Here is a 14,310-nt window from a genome sequence, read left to right on the forward strand (position 1 = left end):
CATATATTAAAGATATTTGGGGGAAAATGCTTTTCAATACAAATACAAACATTTTGTCATATGTCTTTGGATATTGCCTATGGTGTTTTTTACCTTACAAAAGTCAAAGCTTTATATATGCTAATTTATTGGTGATTTCCTTTATGCCCTCATCTATCAAACATTATTTTTAATTTACCATTTTATTTAGTGCTTATAATGATTTCATTTTTTCATAAAAATTTTTAATCCACCTGGAATTTTTTCTCGGTAAAGACTAAGGTGGAGATTCAGGAATCAATGGGTGTGGGGTTGGGATGGAGATGCAAATATGTGTGTGTGCTTGTGTGTGTGCATGTGTGTGTGTGTGTGTGTGTGTGCACACCTGTGTGTGTTTTCTTTGGCCAATTATTAGCCTTTGGAAAAAGTATTTCTATCATACTTAACTGTGTGTGTTTTGTTTGGCCAATCATTAGCCTTTGGAAAAAGTATTTCTATCATACTTAAAACTGTGTGACAATTTCAACTTGAATTCATTGTAAATGAAAAATTAAGGCATAGTGAATCAATTGAGCTCCAGTTCGGCCATAGCATTTACTGTATTTTCTCATTAGTCTGATCACCCCCTTTGAAATACCTACTATTTTGCCTGCTGTGGCTTTATTTTATGAAACCATTCTGATTAATTTGAACAACTGCATTGCTTTCATTGTGATGAGTATTCATTTTATCAGATCTGTTTCTATTGTAAAAAGATGATGTATTTGGCTTGAGGCATATCACAGTATCTGAGATGTTCAGATATTCATGGAAATGTTCTACTATAAGGTCTCCCATTCTCAATTGATTGTTTCCTTCTTTCCTCTACAATACGATTTACTTCCCTTTCCTTCCCTTCCTACTTCCACCTTTCTTCTGATCTTTATCACCTGGTTCTTTTCACTGACATATTTCCCTTGACTTGACCTACATATTGATCCTAGTCACCTCCCTAAAACCCCACTAGGCTTATCCAAGTCCTCAATTCCTCTGTTTGAGGCCAGTGTCCCCACAAGTTGTTGCCTGGGAGAGACATCAAGGCTGTAAACCTTCCTTTGGCGGTCGTTCCTGTTGGAAAGATTCTCACATGTGTAAATCTTTTGGTACAAATATTGTAGACAGTGTGAGTGATCTGCCTCGGGTCCAGAGACATCACAGGGACCACCCCATGTGGGACTTTTCCGGTTCCTCCCATAATATTTCAACTCACTGAAAATGAACACTGAAAGCCACCCTGAAGAAGTAAAGAAAAAAAAGAGGTATCATAAAAGGGCAGCATGAGAGAAAAGGTTGAGATGAGGTGAGCAGGCAGCCAGCTACAGGAGTACTAGGAAAGCCTCATTTGCCAACTTCTCAGGTGTTTTCCTACGATTACTGCTTACGCCAAGATCCCGTATTTTACTCACTGCACTTCTCATTCACTGCAGTCATTTCATAGTTGACTTGGAGAGGAGTAAAGGAGGATGAAGTTAAAAGACTGCTATGTCACGTAACTCAATAATGATGGAACATAATCATGTTTAATCAAGAAAGATACATATTCATAGTTAATCAAGGAAGATAATTAATATGCAAAATATATTTTGATTAAAAGTTAAGGTAGAAGAGAAAACAAATTTCCTGCCAGCTCACTCTCATCACCACCACCATTCCACCAAAAAGAAGTCATAGAGCACTCTCTGAAGTACTTAAATTTAAGTAGCTAAGGACAAGGTAGTGCACCACATATTCTAACCCAGCTTACCATCCATCAGTGCAAAGTTTCTCTGCATTGATGTTAAGGACAAAACCCTAGGTCCAAGTTAAGATGTACTTTGCTTTCCTTTGCAATTGCTCTCAAGCTCATCAATATTAAGGAATTTTATGAGAGGGATACTTGTAATCTGAAGTAGGATTTATATTGTCTTGGACCCTCCAGACGTAATGTCATCACACAGCACCCAATAGCCTACTCACTCCAATATTCAAGGCTACCATAATTGTTAGCAGATTCATTTATCCAATTGGCTAAACCATTATTGGCCAGAAATCATGGCCCAGACGATGGCGGGCCATATAGGAGGGAACCAGGGGGATTCTGCCAAATCCTGATCTCAAGTGCCTGGGGCTAGGGAGACCTGGACAGCCATGAGAGTCCTGGAAACCTTGGTACTGGTAAACTTTTTCAAGGAGGCTAAAAGAGAAGAGAGAGAACTCAAGAGTTCTGCTTTGTAGTTGTGTCTGCAGAGCTATGCTCACACTACCTGCGAGGAAGATGAGGTGTGTTTTGGGGGTTTGTTTGTTAATTTGCTTGGTTTAAGTTCCAGTCCATTGTGAACTGATACTTGATATAATACAACACGAATAGAAAAGTTAAATTAAAAACAAAAGCATGCAAAATGCATGTCCTATTTAATGATTAGATTGAACAGACACTAAATTACATTTCATTAAATAAAATAAATTAGGATTGAGCTTCTAAGCTCTGACTCTCAATCTCTGCCTATTTTTGCCCCAGATGGGTAAAAAACAGGTTACAGACTGGCACAGGTCTATAGGTTATGGTTTCAGTGACACAACTGTAAGAGGGTGTGGCTGATGAATGTGATAAAGCAGGTGTCTGGGCTGGTAAAGAAAGGCAGCCCAATGGAGAGAAGCACACATGGCCTTTGGCGCTTCCAGACAGCTGTCCTTCCAAAGGGTCTTCCAAAACACAGCAGGGCCAAGAGAGAGAGGAGAGATGGAGGGAAACCAAAAACCTGTGCTCAAAAGCAGCATCTCTAAGAGCAGCTAATAAGGACAGCTGAACATAACACGCAACAACAAGGCCTCCCGACGTGTGAAGCCAGTCTTGTGCTGAGCACCGCAGCCTCACACTTGCTCAGCCCAGCACAGCTGCTACAAACGCCATCCAAAGCAAACAGGCTCTCTCCACAGCAGACTCAACAGAACAAAATCCAACACCCAGAAATAAATTAGATGTGGAGCTCATTGTGTTACACAGCCCACTGTTCTCAAATCCAGGATCCTAAGTATAATAACAAATGATACTATTAACCAGTGCATTGGACTAAAGCCAAAACCAAGGAACTCATTACTATAAACCAACATGATTCTCAGAATTTTCCAGGTCAGCTACAAGAAAGAGTTATGAGACTGTCCTTCCAAGTGAACTAAATCTCACCCATGTCTAATTGCAGTGCATATGACTAAATCCTTTTCCCCTGGTCACAGCTAGCTTGCCTCTTTAGAGCATCTAAGCCCCAGAGACTTTTCAAAACAGGGCAGGTACGTAGTCGGGTTGAAAGCAACATGAAGCCTGGAGCCAGCACTTAAGGGCTTAAAAACTGATTCTGCCACCTGCTAGCTCAGTCATTTCCAGCAAAACTATCCACAAGACTAATGACAACTGCCTCTGTGGAGATACAGTTGAAAATGCTTAGCAATTTGTTAAAAGCTATGTGGATGTTGCCACACAAAAATAAGGAGGGAGTGATGTTTTTAACCATGCCTCCCTTCCACCCATCGGAAATGAAGCTTTGTCATCTACACAGTTCATTTCTTCCTCTTAGTTCAAATCACTTCCACATGTCACACATTATTTTCCTTATGTTCCCAACATCACTGGGATATAGTAGGGAACTGGTGTCATCCTGTCATCTTTATAGCTTGGAAAACTGGCACACAGGGATCCACCTAAAGTACATCAACAGTGACAAAGATGACTTGAAAATTCACAGGGACATTTGACTGAAACTAACAAGTTTGGTTTAAGTTTGTGGCTTTTCTTAATCCAGCTCCTCCTTGTCTCACCCACAGTTCTCTGTGACAGGAAGTCATTACTCTGCATTGGTTTTGTTAATTCTGCTTACTTAATATGCAAGAAAGCTTTACTGTTGCCGTATCCTTGTTAAGTGAAAACAGGATATTTTTCAAATTCTGTGCTTTGGTAGTGTATTTATTAATATACAAGTAATTTCAGGTCAGGCAAATGATTTGGTCCAGGTTGTATGCTGTAACATTAGGCAAATTACTTAGCCTTCCTGAGCCTATTTCTTCATTTGTAACATAATAGTTGTCCTGCCTTCCTCACAGACAGAAGACATGAAAAAATATAAATGATCATGTAAAAAGAATTTTGGAAATAATTAAAGGCACTTATCAAATTACAATGCATAATATATAATTACAATATTGTTTATTATTATTCCTACTGTCTTATGCTAGAAAACAACAATTTGGTAGTAGTCTTTTGCAGTCCACCAAGAGTAATAGCCCTGGATTTCAATTTTTCTTTATTAAAAAAATAGAAGATAGGATGTAAAGATCTTAGAATAAAGAAAGTAAGTACTGTTAATTCAAGGTAATTTGGTCAATATTGGAAAGTAATTGAGTTTCTGGTGCCTGATTTTTCTATTTGTACTCTGTGTTGTATAATACCTGCACTATTAATCAGCACCTAGCAAAATTAGAATCTCAAAGATTCGTAAGTCTAATATCTCTTGTAGTGAAGGAGAAAGTACTATAGAAAGCCTAGCAATGCATTATCATCTGTTACTGGGGAGAATGACGAAATGTAGTCCTTGATTTTTTAAATACATTATTATTAAGCCCTGGATAAACACATGGTCATTTTCAATTAAAAAAATGAATAAAAGAGAAACTCAAAATTTAAAAATATGTTGCCAATGTTCCCTTTAATACATTATGAAGTCTCCTGAAAATATAACTAAAATTTAACCAAATGTGGTCAAATTTAGAGAAAATGGCATGACTAGGAATAAGTTTGTTTTGAAGCATATGGGTTTCTCTGGGTGACATTCAGGCTTTAGCAAAGCCTTATTGTAACACAACCATTATTTGTGCAAGGTTCTATGTCTTTCTACTTAATAAATCTATGTCCAAATGACAAAGAGAAACTAAATGTGATAGGCACCATTTTCTGCCAGGAAAAATTGTAAGTATTGCTTTAGAACCCTGTCTGCAACTTAATTTATTTCTATGGCTTGAATATTTTTTATTCTTGCATCATTCATAACATGAGTGTTCATACAGATATTGAAGGTGGTTAACTCTAGGAATGAATTCTTTATTGCACACGGAACTCCCCCAAAAGTGCTAAAAGCACAGACCTGAAACTCCCCAAACTGATATACCCCTTTAGACTTCGGTGTGAAAATCCTTACCTCTAGAACATTTGTGGTGAACAAGTTAAAACTTGCGAGATCAAAACTTAGTCTTCAGAATCTTCTTCCTTTACCGATAGAGTATTTCTTCTGTGTTTCTTAAATCTAAGCCATTAAAATGACCGAGTTCTCTTCTTTGTCTCTCTTTTTCCTAATAGCTGGAGCTTGTCTGACTCCAGAGTGTAAGTATCTTCTGTGCCTACCAAATGTGAGCATTAAATGAATTTCTAGCGATTGTATTGTTACAGTATAAATGAAAATTATTTTGCATAACCATGTCTATTCCTCTCACCTGTAATGTGTTATACAATTGTTCATCAGTAAAATTATAACTATTAGGTGATTGTAGGATTATTTTTAAATCTTTGATAATGATATCATGATTGTCGAAAGAAGAGTTACATGAAATTATCTGCTTAGATCTCTAATGTTAAATCTTTCGATTTTCTTTTGTAGGTTTCAACATGGAGATAATTGGAGGGAAAGAAGTGTCACCTCATTCCAGGCCGTTTATGGCTTCCCTCCAGTATGGCGGCAATCACGTTTGCGGAGGAGTCCTGATCCATCCTCAGTGGGTGCTGACAGCAGCCCACTGCCGCAATCAGTGAGTCATTGCACTTTCTGCTTTTTTTCCATGTTTTTCCTCAAGTTGATGAGAAGAGAAGCTCACCTCTCCCAGGAGAGAATTTGATCTACCAGTAGCTTCTGTGATAACCAACCAACTGGTGGAATTTGCACATCCATGTTTTCTGCCCTGAATTTTCCTTTTCAGAAAGGGAGAGCTGGCCTACCTTTCCCATGAAGCCATTAGACAAATTCAAGCCCACTGTGTAATGCGTCAACAGTAATAATGGAAGCAGCAGTATTCCTGACCTTATTAGGTCATACTTCTCATGAGAAAATCAGACAACCTGAGTTTGCACCTCCACTTCTCCATTTTACACATGGGCAGTGATAATAGTAGTACTTGCTTCATGGGATTTTGATGATTAAATTGTATTCTTATAAATATTTGAATATGCTGAGCACATAGTAAATACAAATAAGTAACAGCTAGCCGTAGTAGTAGTAGTAAGAGAAACTTGCTTTGCTAATGGATTTTTAGACTCCTTACATTAACTCTTCTGCCCCCTTTCCCAGCCTAGAAGTGAGGCCCATAGTTGGGAATCACAGCTGTAGTGGGCAACAACCTACCCAGGTGAGAAAAAAAAGTTATAGATGATTTACACACACATACACACATATACACAGAGTTCTTTTTCTGAGATACTTAAAATAAAAGCTTTTCTGAAGATAGACTATGACCTCTCAAAGTCCATTTCAGGCTGTGATTCTCTTACTTCAGCTTAAAAAATCTAAAACTCTTCTTGGGATTCTGCAACCATCACAAAAATTTAGTGTTTTTGTTGTTGTTGTTGGAGTTTGGGGGGTTGTTTTTGTTTGTTTGTATGTTTTCTTCCTTATGATTCTTACATGAATAAGCTGTAAAGAGACAGGGCCTCCTTCTCCTTTCCTTATAAGCATCACAGCATTTCACTTAAGAAGCTCTTAGCCATAATGCTTTGTTCTCTGAGCATCAGCTATACCTAAATGGAACAACTGAATTGACTCGCTTCTCCAGGTTTGGTGGGGCGGCAGGAGCGGGGGTGGGTAGTTGTTTGATTGCCCCATTAATGAGACTTCTGAACACAAAATAGAAATTTTGAAGCCTGGAAACAGTGAGAGTTTCTGTTTTATTTCCAAATAGTAAGCCACTAATTTCTAATTTAATGTGGCTAATTTATTTAAATGGGATTCTTGCTGTCATAGAAATCACCCTTGTGTCCCCATCACTTCTATTCTTTCCAGGGCACTTGCTCCCTGTGGACCAGCTAGGCAGAGGGTGACTATCAGTAAATGTTCATTCAATTCAAAATATGTACATCCTCAAATATGTTTATGGTAGACATTCAGATGGACTTTAATTTCTCCAGACACAGAGCTTGACTTCTTATAAATGTTCAGCAAATGCTGGATAGGAAGAAAGAAATCTGAAGACTTTTTGTTTTTGTTTTTGTTTTTGTTTTTTTTTTTTTGGCTAAGCTGAAAATAAAGTATGTGAAATCCTTCACAAGCCATAAAGTGTTACCTAAAGGTAAATAGTATTATTAAGTTGAATTTTAAATTTTGTCAAGTGAATTTGACTCAGTCGGGGTGGATTCTCAAATTGACAAATCAGGGAAAAGAGGTCTTGGAGTTTAAAGGGAAAAAAAGAAAAGAAAAAAGAAAGAAAAAAGAAAAAACTACTGCTGACTATCATTTTAAATGGCTGGAGTTTAAAAGAACTTCAAAATATGTGGAGTTTAAATTTCCTCTACAGGACACTTGGGTGTAAAAATGTGGATGGATTAGTGCTTAGAAAAATATTAAGCTTTGTGAAATCCAAAATACTTATGAAATAGTTCAATGGTGGCTTCCCACAAATGTACTGCAAGTATCCTGCAGGAATAGCTTACTAACCCCGGCCCCTCTCTCAGCGAAACGGTGGAGGAGGCCAAATCTGGGGTGCTCCCCTCTCACTACCCATCTACGTGATTCCTCACGCAGTATCTTGACCCTTTATTAGTTGCCATGCCAATTTTAAAAGGAAACTGGTAAAAAGACTTCTTGCATAATCTTATTTTCAACATTTTAACTTATGAGAAGCAATCTCTCACCAACTCTTGTCCATTGTCTTCCTGAGTCTCTCCCAATGTCTTCTCTTACTGAGCACCCTCCCCTCCTACCACCTGCCAGTGATTAGATGGAAGCCCCCACACTCCCATCCACATGCCCTCGCTTCATCACAAATCACTCAAGGCTCCCAGAGTAGAACGGTTAAAAATCTAGGCCCTGGATTCAACATAACTGAGCTTTCCATCCTGCCTGCATTTGCATTCTTAATGTCTATGGGACTTTCTCAGGTTTGTTCATTTACATGAGTCTCAATTTCCTCATGTGCCAATGGGAATATTCATAATATCTCCCATACAGGACTGTCGTAAGGTTTAAATAAGGGGTAAAAAAAATAAATGAAATGCTTAGCACAGAACCTGACATACCACTATAACTTAGCAAATGTTATCTAATGTTGTTATATCATTATCTGTACCTTCCACGGTAATCACTGAGGAACAATCTGATGATCTAGTTGCATTAATGGGATAGGACAGCTAGGTCATTCCCTCCTCTCTTAGGCAAAAGAGACCTCTAAGAAATAGGCACCCTGCCTTCTCTGTCAGAGCGAAGGCCTGCGTCTAAGCAGACACACTGCTCAGTGCCAAAGCAGATGGGCAGAAGGAATAAGAGACTTGAAAGTTCTTGACACAGGGCTTAAAAAGATGTCACGGAAAAATCACTGGACTTAAAGTCACAAAAACTGGGTTTGGGTCCTGATTCCCCTACTTACAATGTGTGTCACTTTTGGCCAGTCAAAGGACTCTTTCGCCAATAAAGACTACATAGCCCTTTGGCTTTAACAACACTGAGAAGGGTTATTGTTAGGCTCAATAGAGACAATGTTTCTGAATGTCTTCAGCAGATGAAGTAAAGACGTACTGCAAGCAACACATTGACTCTGCTCTATATGTAGTTTTGATCCAGGTAAGTCCAGGGTGGGACTCAGAAAGCTGCATTATAAACCAATACCTCCAGATGATTCTGAAGCAGGTGGTCCATTCTGAAGCAGGTGGCCCACCCATGGAGAAACACTGTGCTGTACAAATGTACAAATGAAAGACACTGGTATTATTATGCCTCTGTATGAATTTAGACCTGGGTTTATAAGGAGGTGGGATCCTAGAACTCAGGTATCATGTGAGCAGAAAAACTGACCTTTGTAGTACAGATTACGGTTAAAGTGTATCCAGAAATGGAAAGTTTAGAGAGCGTTCATAATCTGCTTGGGTGATTTTTAGTATTAACGTGTCCCAGTGGAGATGAAAAGAACCAAAATGTTTCAAAAGTGTTAACTAATCAAGGAAATTGGTAAAAGATAAAGGGAAACCAGAAATGTTCTCAGCACCCTCCCCCTAGTCAGACTTTATCTTCCGCAGTCCGCATTGTACCTCACAGCCTTCCTTGGGCTCGTTATTTACTCGTGTACCCATCGTTTCTGTTAGACCCAAGATCTTGGGGATTTTCTCTCATTCTTCCCCTCCAAAGCCTTGGGTTTAGAGAATATGTTGAATTTGAGTTTGAATCAATCTTAGGAAATTCAGTCCTCATCCTTTGAGAAATTTTATCCCCATCCTGATTTTGCAATAGGTAAACTTTTCAACAAATAGAGCTGGAAGTCCAAAAAAAAAAAACAAAATAAACTCTTTTGGTAGAAACCAAAAAGTGGTCATTCCTGGCAGGCCCTGCCATACGCAACTTGCCCCATAGTAGTTATGCACTCATTCCCCGAACCTGAAACAACTTTCCTTTTCTTTTCTGTATTTCGGTGCCCTTTTTAACTTTCATTAATCTTTATTAATCTGCATGTATGGGTATGTGTGGTTTTTTAATAATCTGTCTTGATCCCTTTTTCAAATGACAACTAAATAGATATACGTAAACAAATATAATTCTTTGTATAACCTTCCTTGTTCAAAAAAAGGATTTGAAGTGACTTCCTAAAAACACATATTAGAATAGGATAGTTTTGTAATATGCAGATGGCTCCCAGGTATTGCCAAGAACTTAGAAAAGTCATTTCTATTTTCACAACTACATGTAAATGTAGTTTTATTTAATATACGGTAAATCAGATCAGTTGTGGCACTATTGAAGTACTGGTACTAGAACTGTATATGACTGGGGATTTAAAAAAAACTGTTTTTTTTTTCCATCTGACCCACCCATTTATATCCTCTAAGTCTCCGCAATGGAATTATCAATGGCTACTAACCCTAAAGTGTCTTCATTTTAAATTAGCAGTTATTTTTTACCTTAAGGAAAATTCTCCTTTCTTGTTCAAATCATCTTTCTAATTGAGGGGACACAACATCTGAGCATATATGACAGCCATGTAATGGACCTTACTTCTCCAGATTGCCCTGAAATAACATCTAGACATACCGGTTAACAAGTGAATAGCTGAGTCTTTACCTTTTAGTTATTAATGCCATTAACACTGAGAAGATAAAAAAGTTTTGGAGATTGATGGTGGCGATGGATGAACAATTAAATGCATTTAATACCATAGAACTATATATTTAAAAATGCTTACAGTTGTAAATTTTATGTTATGTATATTTTACCTCAATTAATAAAAAAAAAAAAAGAAAACTTAACAATGGTAGGTATAAATCAACCCAAAAACTTGAGAAGTAGAATTTCCTTTAATTTTACATAAATTAACACAATTTTGTTGTAAACTTGATTTTAGTCAATTAGGATTTCACTCCTTTTTCCCATAGTAGGTTATGAGTTCTAATATTCTTTCACAGTGCTGGGGAATTTGAGGTGGAAATGGTCCTTATTCCTGTAGGCATATGACCTTTTCCATCATTTCTCATCCAATGGGGGATTTGGGAATCATTTCGTTGCTTCTATTCTCTTTGCCTTTTTTAGGTTTGCTAGAGGCCAGTCTCCCAAGGTGGTTTTAGGAGCACACTCTCTCTCAAAGAATGAGGCCTCCAAACAGACATTTGAGATTATAAAATTCATACCATTCTCAAGATTTAAATCAGATCCTGAATCAAATGATATCATGCTTGTTAAGGTATGTAGCATTGCCTGCCTTTAGTTTCTCCAACATTCTTATACAATATAGTTCAGCTGTTAAATCATCTATACAAAAACACTTTGTTAGCACTCTCTTCATGTTTGAGATGACTGTGACATACTATATAAGGGCTCATTTTAACTCCATGTACTGCCTTGAAAGAAACAAGAATTTATTACAAATGCATCAGGCTGTGTTAACACAAGAAAAAGCAACTCTGATGCTCACATATGTGGGAAGGAACATCCTAACAGGCCTAAGGATCCAGATCAAAAGCTTTTTCCCCAAATGCTTTTATCATTAGCAAATGAAAAATACAAGTCATTTATATAACAGAGCCAACCAAGTGACTTCAGGGACACAGAAGTGAGTTACAACTTAGTCTAGACCATACTTAGTCTAGTCCAAACTTAGTCTAGACCATACTCAAGGGTCCTATCCAGCAGGAAATAGCCCAACCCTCAAAGTCATGACCTGTGGATGTTATTCCACAGAAAACCATCCAATGCAGAGCAAAGGCCAGTTTACTTGAGACTGAACAAAATTCCTGCTCTGCATAAGTTCCCTCTCCAAACATCACTGAACTCCATGGGGAATGGAGAGCATGTTCCAAAAAGCAACAACCATGAATTCAGCTGTGAGCTACCACCAAAGAAGATTCAAGAAGAGGGACGCCCTCCTAGAACAGAAGGACCACACATGGATCACTCAGGCTAATAGCAGAATATTATTGGGGACGAATAATAATTTATTCTCTTTTCAATTTGTCAGCTTCACATGGTCGCAAAACTTGATAAGCACGTCCAGCTGCTCTACCCAAGCACCAAAAATTCTATTAAAGCTGGAACAAAGTGCCAAGTTACTGGCTGGGGCACCACCGATCCAGAACTTTTCCACCCCTCTGATACCCTGCGAGAAGTCACTGTTACTATCATAGATCGAAAACTTTGCAACTCCCCACGTTATTACAACCGCAATCCGATTATAACTAAAGACATGGTATGTGCAGGAGATGCCAAAGGCCAGAAGGATTCCTGCCAGGTAAGAGCCTATCACTCAAAGAGGCATCTCAGAGAGCTGTTCTATAGTCAAGGCTCCATTTGCTCATTAGCTCAGAGGAGAGGCATGGAATACACAAAATCACAGTTCCTAAAAGAACTCTCCCTTCCTAAACAGTGTTATCTCTCATCTTTCAGTCTGAATGAATCATAAGAACATTCCCAACACATAATAAAGACTCATTAAATGCTTTCTAATCAGGATAATAGACTGTATCTGATGACTTGTACAGGCTTCCTCTGAGGGGTATTACCATCCTAGAAAGTCTACCAACTCTGAAGTCACTAGTGGCAATTAGAAGATAACTTCTCTAAGAAAAGAACCACATTTTAAATTAATAGAAAGGTCTTATAAGACTTAACTTAAAAAAGCTCAACTATATAGTGTGTGTTTTTTAAATCATGTCAACTGACTGACTCAAAGAAACAACAGTCATATTTTTCAAAATTTTGTCTCTTGGAGTACTAAAAAAAAAAATAGGTGTACATGATTACAGATGACAAATAGGTAGCACATAGATTATCAATATTTTTAAAAATTAGAATACAATATTTGCATCACACTATACATGTGATTATCAGGTAGAAGGTATGATGATTTCAAAGATCATGTGCATTTGCAGTGCCCCAGGATCATCATCTCCCGAACTTCTATTTTCAAGGCCAACCAGAGCATGAGGTACTGCAGTTTTCGATGGGAGTGGCAGCAGAGGCAAAGGCTACTTTTCATATTTGAAAGCAGCTCTTAATCTGAAAGGCCAGGCTGCCCCCTCTATGACCCTGTCACTTTCCTTGACAGAATTTTAGTTACATGTTTTATTATCAGAGTGAGTCCTCAAGAATCGGTTATTGAGCAGATATTTTCTAAGCGTTGTGTATGTGCAGAGCACTATGTTCATCTCTATGAGGATGCAAAACAGGGAGAAGCTATACAGAAGATAGAGCTCCTGCCACCAAGACATTACTGCAATACTCTTTCTGCCAGTCTAAATACCCACTTGATTTCAGATCCATAAACACCAAAATGAAATTCACAATTTAAAAAATTTCTTTTATTTCAGTGAGTTAGTTTAAACTTTATGTCTACCCATTCATTCCTTAATGAATAAAGTTCAATAGTCACTGATTACCAAAGAATGTATATGTATGGTCCTAGACAGAGACAGACAGACAGGAACATAGTCCTGGACAGAGACAGAGACACAGAGACCCTACACCAGTAAGGGGCTACATTGGGCACTATTCAGGACACAAAAAACCAAGGACCCAGATAATAATCTTTGAGTAATCAACAGGTGGTGGTAGAAAAAGTTCAACAACTTCTTACCAAGTATTTTCCCATTTTCTTCTTTCCAGGGTGATTCAGGTGGTCCCTTGGTCTGCAAAGGTGCCTTCTATGCCCTAGTCTCTGGAGGTCGTAAATGTGGTGTAGCCAAGAAACCTGGAATCTACACCCTACTTACCAAGAAATACCTGATTTGGATCAAAAGCAAGCTTGCCCGATCTCATGCAAACTGAGGCTACAAATGATTTTTTTGGATCTGCCAGTTGCCTGTTTTTTCGGCGGGGCGGGGGGCGGGTGTTTGTGTTTGTTTGTTGTTTTTCCCATAATGTGTTCTATAGGCTAACTTTATCTTCAGATGTAGCTTGATGGAGTTAAAGTGGAACATAGTTAGAGTCCACTCTTGCCCCTTATGATTGACTTTGTTATGAGTTCAAGTTCTCTTTCACATGTCTTACTGATGTATTTCTGCTATGCTGATTTCATTCTGAATAAAATTTAGAAGACTATCTGTCTTTTATGGGAATGAGTACGGCAAATGGCATATCCCCCTACTCTACCTACAGTCCCCAAAAGGGCAAAAGTTGATTCAACTAGACAGTTATGGCACCACCTTCAACTAGGTTTATGTTGTGATCTCTGCTAGATTATCCTGAACTGTATTTTCAAAATAAGAAACAGTAAATTCAAACACCCCAACTCAAGTTAAGAAAGACGCATAAAGGTTTGTACAAATATTTAGGATAGTACTTACCATTTATTCATGTCACACTTTGTTTCATACAGGATCTAAAGAAATGTACAAAAAATACCTGCAATAAGAAGTATGAAATTAAAAATAATTTTTTCTCAAAAAATTAAAAATAGAAATACGGTATGATCCAGCAATTCTACTTCTGCGTATTTATCTGAACAAAATAAAAACACTAACTTGAAAAGATGCATGCATCTCCATGTTCACTGCAATACTATTTACAATAGCCAAGATTTGGAAGCAACTTAAGTGTCCATTGATGAATGGATAATGAAATTGTATGGAATATTATTCAAACATGAAAA

General features: G+C 37.9%; 1 protein-coding gene across 1 annotated transcript; it reads left to right on the plus strand.

The window, feature by feature from the left end:
• Positions 1-5,301: 5,301 nt before the first annotated feature.
• Positions 5,302-13,554, plus strand: LOC102898754 (granzyme K). Its single transcript, XM_006912456.1, has 5 exons — positions 5,302-5,365; positions 5,640-5,787; positions 10,758-10,908; positions 11,683-11,952; positions 13,326-13,554. Exons 1-5 carry the CDS (start codon positions 5,302-5,304, stop codon positions 13,485-13,487), a joined length of 795 nt encoding a protein of 264 aa, XP_006912518.1. The 3' UTR covers positions 13,488-13,554.
• Positions 13,555-14,310: the final 756 nt, after the last annotated feature.

The sequence above is a fragment of the Pteropus alecto genome, unplaced genomic scaffold (assembly GCF_000325575.1).
Source record: "Pteropus alecto unplaced genomic scaffold, ASM32557v1 scaffold73, whole genome shotgun sequence".
Lineage (NCBI taxonomy): Eukaryota > Metazoa > Chordata > Mammalia > Chiroptera > Pteropodidae > Pteropus > Pteropus alecto.